Source organism: Conger conger, chromosome 1 (assembly GCF_963514075.1).
Source record: "Conger conger chromosome 1, fConCon1.1, whole genome shotgun sequence".
Lineage (NCBI taxonomy): Eukaryota > Metazoa > Chordata > Actinopteri > Anguilliformes > Congridae > Conger > Conger conger.
The window spans coordinates 71,887,813-71,899,445 of record NC_083760.1 but is presented as its reverse complement, the minus strand read 5'-3'; the positions used below and the strand labels follow the sequence as shown (position 1 = coordinate 71,899,445).

Here is an 11,633-nt window from a genome sequence, read left to right as displayed (position 1 = left end):
CTTGCTTTGTCTGCGTAATATTTTATTGAATGACAAATTGCTTCCTGATATTTTTGGCAGTTTTTACGTTCTACACCTAAATACAGTATAGGTCTGTATAGACTACGTCACAGGGTTTAACCACTTACGCAATTCTCAACAATGTAGCTCTGCTTTTAGCCCTGTGCTCAAGTTTAACTGTTCCATTTCCATTACATAGTTCAGGCTCAGTCACGTCATACGTGCCACCGCAAAAAAGGGGTTAACACCCACTGACCGAATACTTATTTGCCTAATATAAATAATATTGGAGTTTTGATTAACGTAACAGGTGAGCTATTCATAGCTGCTGAATATATATATATATATATATATATATATATATATATATATATATATATATATATATATACTTTTTTTTGTCTTTTTTTTTGTTATTGTTATTGATACCTCGAGGTTTTGCTTTGTTTATGAAGCTCAACGCATAAGGTTCAAAACAATGTAATAACATAAATAAAATGTCCAAATGGTGGCCTATTGATTGTTTTGTTGTGACCGTGAATATCAGCCGAGTAATATTCCCAGCCTTATCTCTGTTCCCAGCATAAGTCGATCCCGGTTACAGATAATATTAGTCGTTGCCAACTTTTTGAACCGTTTGGCTTTTCGTACTTTAGGTCCCTGGGTTTTTACGTCATCACTGTGGCAAAGGAAAATTACTGTTAGCAGTGTTAGCTAGCTGGTTACTGGGGGAGCATAGCTAGAGACAAACGCTAATTTAAATATAGTAAGTAACTAGCTAACCAACCAACCTCTGAACTAATCTTTACAGTCACGAAAGCACATACGGTGTAAGTACTTCGCGTGTGCAATGTATGATTGTAGTCAGCTGTGGCTAGCTAACAATAATATATCTAACGTTAGGCTATCTAGCTAACTGCATAAATGGCAACTGAGAACACGGTGTCGGTTATCCGGATTTATGCGGCCTAGTGCGCCGATCCGTACTGAAAATGAGATGGCGAGTAGCTAGATTGCGAGTTCCGTCTCGTCTGTATGTATGCTAACTAGCTAGCTAGTTAAGAGTAGTTGCTAGCTAACTAACGGTACTGTTTCTTGCATTTGACTACTAGCCATATGGCTACCAGCTTCGTATACCTTAGATATAGTTATGCTAGTTTGTTGTCACACTGCATTCGAAACAGAAACCTGGCAAGCCAATGTTAGCTTGGCGTTGTTGCCCGTTAGCTACGATCCATGATCCTTGCTGTGTTGCTTTAGATTACAAATTCAGTGTTTGCTAACCTGGGCATTAACTTTAGCAAATTGGCTAACCTTAGCTGACAGTGTCTGAAACCAACCTGTTTAACTATCTTAGCTGACAGTGTTTTTATTAGGTAAGTGTAACTAATGTGTTTCAGCGGGCCGCATAACGGCTCTTATTAGCTAGATTTCGTAGTTTATATTTGTATTTAGTTCGCTGCCTACCTAGCTAGTTATCTAACGTTAGTACAATTGGTAAGAGACCTAGTCTAGCGTAACTATACCATAACAGTTACCATATCTAATGTTATGTAGGAGGTAAATTTCGTTATTTCTAAACGCAACAACAGTGATATGCAAGTTGGCGTACATTATTAGCTAGCTAACTTATTGTTAGCAATATTTCCTAATGTTACACGCTCGCTTGCTAACTAGGTCATTTGACTTAAGTTTGGTGTTTGTTTGTTTTTCCATCAAAATATAAGCCAATATAGTGTGAGCTACGAATGTCTAGCGTTACTCATACTACGTTAACTTGCCTAATTTTTGTGTCAGTTCGGCCATTTAGAAAACGTAACTAGCTAGCTAAATGTTCTAACGTTAGATATAACGTTAAATTGCTTCATTAGATAAAACTATTCAGATATTTAGCGAACGTTAGTTAGCTACCCGCCATGGAACCCAACTGTATAGTCTAGCTCGCTAGGTAAGCTTGCACCCTTTGTAAACAATTCACATCTCACTATGAATCAAATATTCTCAATGGGGTGCACAAAACGTGTATCTTTAGGTTAATGCTGTAAAGGTGTTTGGCTTGTGTTCTGGCATTCCTTACACTGCTAGTCTGCACTTTATCCTTTCAGATTTGTGTGCGCATAAAAATGGCAAGAGCCATCATAAAAAAAATTGATGTCGGACCCTGGTTTCTGTGCTGGGCCTATATTTGCCATACCCATGTCCCATCCTCAGGTTAAAAAGTCAGCAATACTTCAAAGTATGACATACCACTGTTTTCAGCATATCTGTAATAAAAATAAAAAAATCTCTGCGATTCTTTTGCAGAGTACCAAAATGAGTAGCTCAGAGGAAGTGTCGTGGATCTCCTGGTTCTGTGGACTGAGAGGGAATGAGTTTTTCTGTGAGGTAAGCGGATATCTGTTAGCTTCTGTTTTACCTGCTGCTTCAGATCAATAGACACCACCATACCAAGCCAGCAGTCTCTGGCATACTGACGTGTGACATAGTCTTTGATTTTTTTCAAAGGTCAGGTCATTTTCAACTGTGATTGGTTCTTCTATTTGAATGGAAGAACTGTGTGCCTTCACCTTTGCCCTGGAAAGGTGTTGAAAGTAGTGAAGATTTCTTGTGCCTGAAAGTTCTTGCCTGACTGAAATGCAGCTAATAATTCAGTAATGTTTGAGGCGAGAAAGAAAGGCAACATTATGGGCATTATGGACTCGTTTGACCTTCCCGTCATATATTCCGAAGTCTGCTGTAGCTCAACCGATAGCAAAATGAAAAGTTGAGAGATTTTTTTTCTCCTTCAAATTACAAAGTACATATTTATTTAGTTTGGGCCAAAAATTGTGGACGTCGTATTGGAACAGCAAGGTCAATGCCTTTGTTTTTGCAATACAATGAATACATTTGGAGTTGAGAAAGATGAATACGAGACAAGAGTTCAGAATTTTCTGCTTTTATTTCCTGGTATTTACACCTACCTTTGGTGTTTACCAAAGGTAGGTGTAAATACCAGGAAATAAAAGCTGAAAATTCTGAACTCTTGTCTCGTGTTCATCTTTCTCAACTTTCTCAAAAATATCTGCCAATGGGCCTGAGCCCCTGTCTGCTCCACCCTTATCTACCCTCTGCTCTGTTAAACTTAGTGCTTAGTGCAAAGTACTTGTCTCCTTTCTGATTTCCTCTATTATTGCATTTTTGTAACACTGAACCTGTTACTCAGGGGACCCAAGTAAACGTAAAACACATTTTAAAAAGTGATTTCAGTCATTTAATGAAAAAAGTTATCAACCCCGAGTTCTCCCCTAAGTAATGTAACTGAGGTGGTGCACTACTGTGTAACGAAGTAGCCTGGCCCGTGTGACCTCAGGTGACCAAAAGTATTTAAACATGTGACTGACGGGTGTTTCTTGTTGCCCAAATGTATCCTGTTCGATTGATTGGTCAAACAATAAATAGTTCTGAATGTCTACTCTTTTAACAAATCTAGATAAACACTACCAGGAAATAAAAGCTGAAATTGGGATCCGTCATCTCATGTAAATCTTTTGACCTTTTGACCTTTTGTATTCAGTGTCTGGTCAAAAGATTTACATGAGATGACGGATCCCAATTTCAGCTTTTATTTCCTGGTAGTGTTTATCTAGATTTGTTAAACGACTTTGACTAATTGAGAGGAACTTCATCATGCAGCAAGTAAATGACCCAAAACACACTGCCAACACAACAAAGATGCGAAACAAACCAACTGAAAGAAGCTGCAGTAAAAGCCTGGAAATGCATCACAAAAGAAGAATACAACTGTTTGGTGACGTCAATAGGTTGAAGGCTTGATTGCAAGCAAAGGATATGCTACCGAATATAAAGTGTTATTTAAGTTAATTTACTTGTACTCTGTTCCAGTACTTTTACTCTCCTAAAAAGTGGGTGGTTGGATACCAAAGGAGCTATGTTCTAAGTAGTTCAGCACATCTAGGTGTAAATACCAGGAAATAAAAGCTGAAATTCTGAACTCTTGTCTCGTATTCATCTTTCTCAACTCCAAATGTATTCAGTGTATTGCAAAAACAAAGGAATTGGCCTTATGGCCAATACTTTTGGAAGGGACTGTAAGCTTTCTGATAACAAAACCGTACTCTTATGTCTATTTTTGAAGATCTCAGTATCTTTAGGTAGAGTGGGGGGTCAAATATGGGAGAGCCCCGGTCACCTGAATGGTTAGTCATTCTGGTTAATCAAATGACATTCTAACACACTCTCTTCTAACACTTTTGTTTTGGAAGTAAAATACTTGTTTTGTGCTTTGATTGTAGTATTTCAGTTGAATCTTAGAATCGATGTCTGTGTCTTCTTCGGGTATATGTTGTTCATGAGCGATACCCTCGCCACACACTTTATTAGGAACATTTTTACTTTATCACACCTATTCATGCGATTATCCAATCAGCCAATTGTGTGGCAGCATTGCAATGCTTACAATTATGTACATATTGGTAAGGAGCTTCAGTTTATGTTCACATCGACCTTCAGAATTGGGAGAGTCAGGGTGGTTTGAGTCTCTCAGAAACCGCTGAGCTCCTGGGATTTTCACACACACTGTAGTCTCTAGAGTTTGCAAAGAATGGTGTAAAAAAAAAAACAATAAAATCCAGTGAGCAGCAGTTCTGCAGACAGAAACTCCTTGTAAATGAGGAGAGTGGTCAAACTGGTCAAAGCTGACAGGAAAGTGACAGTAACACAAATAACCACGCATTACAACAGTAATATGCAGAAGAGTATCTCTGAATACACAACCCATGATAACTTAAGTGGATAGGTTACAGCAGTAGAAGAATAAAAAATAAGTCTAATAAATACGTAATTAAGTGCTCCCTGAGTGTATTATTTTACATTTAAAGGTACAATAGCTAAGACTTGTAACATTGTTACAAGACCATTGTAAATCCCTTCCTATCATTGAAAAGGTGTTGACTCACCCTCTGCCTGTGTTTATAGTCATTAAATTATGGTCAAAATATACAGTTGATGCACCGATACACTACCAAATCATTGTACAGCTGTACAATAATTCAAGCTCATTGGTTGAAAATGGTTCCAATTGCCACAGCCGATTCACATTCACAGATAATGGAGAGGGATAAACAGTGTTGTGGTTTGATGGTGTTTCTTGCTGCAGTTCCTCTCCTGACTATTAGGAGTCTGACATTACCTATTGTACCTTTAAGACTGCTGACCCGTTGTTTGAATTGAGCCCTTTTCATTCTCACTTTTTATTTTTTCTCTTTTCAGGTTGATGAGGACTATATCCAGGATAAGTTTAACCTGACAGGACTCAATGAGCAAGTGCCCCATTATCGGCAGGCTCTGGACATGATCTTGGACCTAGAACCTGGTCAGTGTAATACCGCTTCTGTTCAGTCTTACACAGCTGCTTTGCCATTGATCCCTTTATTTGATAAGTATTGTGGCAACATGCACACTAAAATTCAAGAAGGGTAGAATGTGAATATGCTTGGCTGCACAGTTTCCAGGCAAAGGATGGATGTCCTCTAGATTTCACTGCAGTGTATTTTGCAGTGAAATGTCAGCCATTGTTTGTGCCGTTTTGAAATTTGTGATTAGGTTTGACATTTTTCCATTTACCTCCCAGACGAGGAGCTGGAGGATAACCCAAATCAGAGTGACCTGATTGAGCAGGCAGCAGAGATGCTCTACGGCCTCATCCATGCACGTTACATTCTCACAAACCGAGGCATCGCTCAGATGGTAGGCTGCCACCCTCCTATTCTGTCTGTTCTTTGATATGTATGCATTTGTAAGTGACTTTGGATGAAAATGTAAAATTCTCTCATCCGTTTACAGAGGTGCGCTTTTCTGTTGTATGTTGTCTGTGACAAAAGCCTTTTCCCAGGCTTTCTTGGTCCAGTGTTGATGGCACTTGGCCCACTGGAGTCTTTTCTTGTTAACAGCATGGGGGTCTTTTTCACAGATATACTCCCTTTTAGACCAGCAGATCATTATCATTTCACTGTAGCCAGAGAAACTGGTTTGTACAGGTAGCAGTTGAAATTCAGCGCACTTATCCCTGGTTATGGGTATGCACTTTGTTGTACGTCGCTCTGGATAAGAGCGTCTGCCAAATGCCATTAATGTAATGTAATGTAATGGTTTCATTGGGAATACACAATATGTTTACTTGGCCCCGCCAAGTACTTGATCTAAGCCTAACTCCTCGTTCTTTGCCGTATTTATTTTGTGCCTAGTTTACTGACAAATCAGGCCAATGGTATTAGGCAACCTGTGGTTTAAAAATAATAATAAATAAAAATAAAATGAAAATGAAAACGATTTCAGTCAATTTAACTACCCCTCGGACCTTTCCACCTTCTACTTCGTAAAATAATTGGATATACTTTAAATAATTTGTTTAATTGCAATTAAAACAGTTGAGGACAGTTGTGTTTTGAGGACCATTTTTTAAGTAGAATTTTTAAGTCGAGTTTTATGAATTATAACATTTCTACCTTAAGTTGAAAAAAATAATACATTTTAAAAAAGCCCACAGGTGGCCTAATACCTTTGGTATGTATGGTATGTACTGAATTAAAGCCACCTTCTGTTTTACACACTCAGTTGGAGAAGTACCAACAGGGAGACTTTGGGTACTGTCCCAGAGTTTACTGTGAGAACCAGCCTATGCTCCCCATTGGTGAGTCTCATATTGTGTTTATATCTGCCAATGGGCCTGAGCCCCTGTCTGCTCCACCCTTATCTACCCTCTGCTCTGTTAAACTTAGTGCTGTAAAAAAAGTACTTGTCTCCTTTCTGATTTCCTCTATTATTGCATTTTTTTTTAACACTGAACCTGTTACTCAGGGGACCCGAGTAAACGTAAAACACATTTTAAAAAGTGATTTCAGTCATTTAATGAAAAAAGTTATCAACCCCGAGTTCTCCCGTAAGTAATGTAACTGTAGGTGGTGCACTACTGTGTAACGAAGTAGCCTGGCCCGTGTGACCTCAGGTGACCTTTTTTTAGGTGACCAAAAGTATTTAAACATGTGACTGACGGGTGTTTTTTGTTGCCCAAATGTATCCTGTTAGATTGATTGGTCAAACAATAAATAGTTCTGAATGTCTACTCTTGGTTTTAGCCTTGGGTTTTACTTGTGATAACAAACGAATATGAACACTAGAGCAATGTATTTGAGAGAAAAGCAAGCCATTTTTAAGTTTAGAAAAGAGGGGAAATCGACCAGTATTGGGGATAGCTTATACAACAATTTGGAATGTCCTGAAAAAGAAAAACTGCTGCCGTACTGAGCAACGGATATTGAACAGGTCGAGCCAAGGAAAACAACAGCAGTTGATTGCAGAAAAAACAAAACATCTGTCAGTGACAGCACAAAAAGTCTACACAGAGCAGGAGTGAAGGTATCTCAATCAACCATTCGAAGAAGATTTAAAACGCAGCAATATAGAGGCTATACCACAAGATGCAAACCACTCATCAGTCGTAAGAATCGGAAAGGCGAGATTACAATAGCTGCTTCTGGAGTGGGCGCACTAATATTTATTGATGATGTAACTCATGATATTAGCAGCAGGATGAATTCAGAAGTCTGCAAAAACTTTCTGCCAACTTACGGAGAAATGCATCCAATCAAATTGGATGGACCATCATCATGCAGCAAGACAATGACCCAAAACACGCTACCAGCACAACAAAGGACTTCATTAGGGAGAAAAAGTTGAAGGTTTTCGAATGGCCAAGTCAGTCACCAGACTTTAATCCAATTGAGCATGCACTTCTCCTGAAAAAAAAACAAGAGCTGAAAGAGGCTGCAGTAAAAGCCTGGAAAAGCATCGCAAAAGAAGAATTTAACAGTTTGGTGATGTCAATGGGTTGCCGGCTTGATGCAGTTATTGCAAGCAAGGGATATGCTGCCAAATATTATGTGTTGAAATAGTCATTTACTTTCATTTACTTAAACACTCTCTGTTCCAATATGTTTGTGCAACATTACTCCTTCTGGTTACACATTAAGCCTCGCCTGGACTTTTCCTAGATTTCATAATATTTCAGTATTACATTTTTTTAAAGCTTATTAAATATGACATATACTGATCTTTCACTTTGAATATTTATTTTTCATTAGCTTTTCATAAATATCTTTTCAGTGGAAATTATGGAATATTATCTTGATCACTGGCCCAAATTACCCCTAATTGAAGGCTTTTTTTTTTGTGGGTGGTTGTAATGCTCCAGAATGCAGGAAATAGATTTTAAGGTGAAAAAGCTCCACTGGCCACCTCCTTAACAACCCCTCACACCCCCAACCCTAGATTTGAATGTGGTTTCTTTTATTCAGAAACTATTGTTGAACCAAGACTAAAGTCATATTTAATTGTCTGCCTTGTCTTTCCTTGGGCGCCCGGGGTTGGGGGAGGTTCAGATTTTTCATCTTCGCTCTCAATAGCCATGAAGTATTTGAAAATAATTTTGTCAGGCACATCCATAGTGCGGAAAGGGTTAAACTATTTTAAAAAATCACAGCTCTGCAAGGCGATTCCCAGCAACCAATGTGGTGTAAAGAAATTTGAAGGAACTGGGCAAGTTTAACCAAAACACAGCAGAGGATGCAAAAGCATGCATCTAATGAACTGACATCTAATGAAGGAATACTTCCTTAAGGGACCGAACGAATTCCGGTGAAGTGACCTTGAACCAAAGCACACGTTTTGGCTGTGAGAAGTCGTCTGACAGGAAATGGTTGTGCGGGGCATGTTGTAGCTAAGAAACCATTGTTGCAAAGGCAACAAGATTGCGAAACCGGAATACCCTGAAGCGTAGGGTGACAACCTGTGACGGTGTATTATGGAGTCGTATGTCCAGATAAGATACCTTTTTAAATATTTCACAGGTGAGCATCGTCTGATGAAACAGATCCAGTAAAAACACAACAATAGCTATTCTTCTCTTTTACTTTCGTATTTGTTTGCAAAGAAATGACAGAAAATGAGAGCTTACCGGCAGTAATACGCTTATACACACTTTTCCAGAAGGGGGGGCTTTACCAAAACAAAAATACATGAAGCTGGCCATGAACATTTATTGGTATTTTGTCTTCTGAATACCCCTTGTAGACCTTGCTGTAAGACCAGAATGTGCTAGCTGAGAAGCAAAGACATTAAGGTCAAAGGCTGTCTGTCTGCTGGAGAGAGACAGAGAAAGACTAATAGTAAGCACTTAATTCAGAAAGTGGTCTAATAGTAATAAGGATTATCACTAAAAGGTTATTTGTAATCATGTGATTGTCTTTGTTAACCACATTGTCAATTAAGAATCAATTAAGAAAATTACCCTTACACTTGTCTTCTGCCTTCTGTTAAGGGCGGCCTGTAGCATCGTGGTTAAGGTAAATGACTGGGACACGCAAGGTCGGTGGTTGTAATCCCAGTGTAGCCACAATAAGATCCGCACAGCCGTTGGACCCTTGAGCAAGACCCTTAACCCTGCATTGCTCCAGGGGAGGATTGTCTCCTGCTTAGTCTAATCAACTGTACGTCGCTCTGGATAAGAGCGTCTGCCAAATGCCAATAATGTAATGTAAAGAACATGGTGGCTCTCATTGTCTAGGGGTGTGTTTTAAACCAACAGTGTTGGGGATCTGGTCAAAACAGACGGAATTATGAGGAAATATAAGCAGATCTTCATCATGCTGGAAAATTACTAAATGACAAAGTCTTTATTTTCAGCAGGATAATGACCCCAAGCACAATTAAGACCTTTTTGGAGAACTTAAGATTTCCATCAGCAGATTAGACTAGATTGGCCCCATCTTTGATATAACTGAAGCTGTGTCAACAAAAAGTCAAAAGAAGAGTATGGCAAATCCTGCAAGCAGCTTGGAAGAATTTATCACATGACAGCTTTTTAGAAAAATCGCGCTAATCAACCAGATCATTGCTTGAGTTTTTGCATTCTAAGACTGACCTGTTCAGAATGAGACATTTTTGTTATTTTCATTGTGCTAACATTTCTTTGTTTAATTCCATTTTTTTTTTCTCTTAACAAATTAACACTGATATTTTCCCGAGTTACCCAAGACTTTTGCACGGTGCTCTGTTTCAGACCTGTACATACTCATGAACATTGAAATGATTATCTAATATTGAAAAATAAAACTGACTGATCCCGCGCTCTGTTTTTTGTGTTCTTCAGGGTTGTCAGACATCCCAGGAGAAGCCATGGTGAAGCTGTATTGCCCAAAGTGTATGGATGTCTACACACCCAAGTCCTCCCGACACCACCACACTGATGGGGCTTACTTTGGGACAGGCTTCCCTCACATGCTTTTCATGGTGCACCCTGAGTATCGGCCCAAACGGCCTGCTAACCAGTTTGTGCCCAGGTACATACCATTGCTAGTGAATAGAAGCATTTAACAGGGCTAGTTGTGGAGGTAGAGGTGCAATGAGGGGCCAGGATTGGTTGAATGGCCTGTTCACCTTATTCATCTTTGATTTGCAATTTCATGGTTCTATAAATAGCTGTTGCTAACTCGTTTGTTTTGGCTGGTAATTTGCCCCAAACATTTTTCAAGTGATATTTTATGCCTTTATTTTGAATGTCTGACTGCATTTACCATGTGAGGATGCTGTCTGAATGGCTATTTTTCTCTTGTGCCCTTCATGACAAGCTGAAGTGCCATTCTGACACCCTGAATGGTGTTTACAGGAGCTCACAGGAACCTGTCCTCCTTGGGAGCTAAATAGGTAGCTTGAAGGAAGTGGTAGAATTCTGAAGTACAGTATCCAGTCGGAAAGAACACTGGGGAGAGCATTTTAAACATTTAAAACAGTAGCCTAATCAGCTACTGTGTACCATGGCACCATACCTTCAACTCCTTTGCATTCATTCATCCATTTAGAAAATATTATATTCGATATTAGATTGTAGATAATGTAGGTGTACAGGTCTACCTAATAAAGTGGTCACTGAGTGTAGATCCACTTACTAAAGTTATGCTAATATTAGCTAATGTGCTTGATTTAAAATAAATACAAATAAAAATCTCCTCTCTCCTCCTTACAGGCTGTATGGTTTCAAGATCCACCCCATGGCATATCAGCTTCAGCTTCAGGCAGCCTCCAGCTTCAAGAGCCCCGTGAAGGCAATTCGCTAAGACCTTCAGGAGGGGGGAGGGATTGGGGTGGATTTTGGGGGCAGGGGTGGGATAGGGGTGGGAGGTGTACTGAGCTATATATTGATACCTACTTAAATGGAGGACACCAGACTATATGTATTAGATTATGTAGAAAGTCATGTACAGAAATGAATGCACACAAATACAGACACCGAGCAGTTCCTCTTTCTCTTTATGGAGTAGAATCGCCTGCGTGTATGGCAATGGCAATGACACAGAAACGGCATGGTGTGGGGAATGAAGCCTGTTACGCACTGTACTTCATTAGTTGGTTTGTTACTTGTTACTTTTTTCTTTAAAATGGTGCCTTCCATCTCTTAATTGCACCATTAATTGAACCAAGCCATTTTCCCATGTAAGCTTTAAAGTATTAATTGTTGAGGGAATAGCTGTGGTTTTAGATTAAGAGAAGGAAGGCTAGCACACTTTTATTTTTATTTT

At 39.2% G+C, this 11,633-nt stretch overlaps 1 protein-coding gene across 4 annotated transcripts; it reads left to right on the top strand.

Annotated features, from left to right (window-relative positions):
- Nucleotides 1-670: 670 nt before the first annotated feature.
- Nucleotides 671-11,202, top strand: LOC133135560 (casein kinase II subunit beta). Of its 4 annotated transcripts, none has more exons than XM_061252648.1 (7): nt 671-830; nt 2,305-2,385; nt 5,272-5,374; nt 5,633-5,748; nt 6,616-6,691; nt 10,208-10,397; nt 11,081-11,202. In XM_061252648.1, exons 2-7 carry the CDS (start codon nt 2,314-2,316, stop codon nt 11,169-11,171), a joined length of 648 nt encoding a protein of 215 aa, XP_061108632.1. In that variant the 5' UTR covers nt 671-830; nt 2,305-2,313; the 3' UTR covers nt 11,172-11,202. The 4 variants fall into 4 exon arrangements, with proteins under 4 accessions (XP_061108632.1, XP_061108641.1, XP_061108662.1 ...); XM_061252657.1 differs by having other exon boundaries at nt 701-766; XM_061252678.1 differs by lacking the exon at nt 671-830 and adding an exon at nt 993-1,376.
- The last annotated feature ends 431 nt before the right edge of the window (nt 11,203-11,633 follow it).

What these genes read in the sequence shown, in the direction of transcription:
- LOC133135560 (XM_061252648.1), top strand. Translation starts at nt 2,314, where the DNA reads ATGAGTAGCTCAGAGGAAGTGTCGTGGATCTCCTGGTTCTGTGGACTG. An exon ending in GATCTTGGACCTAGAACCTG is followed by an intron (nt 5,375 to 5,632) that starts GTCAGTGTAATA and finishes TTTACCTCCCAG; the next exon opens with ACGAGGAGCTGGAGGATAAC. An exon ending in ACCGAGGCATCGCTCAGATG is followed by an intron (nt 5,749 to 6,615) that starts GTAGGCTGCCAC and finishes TTACACACTCAG; the next exon opens with TTGGAGAAGTACCAACAGGG.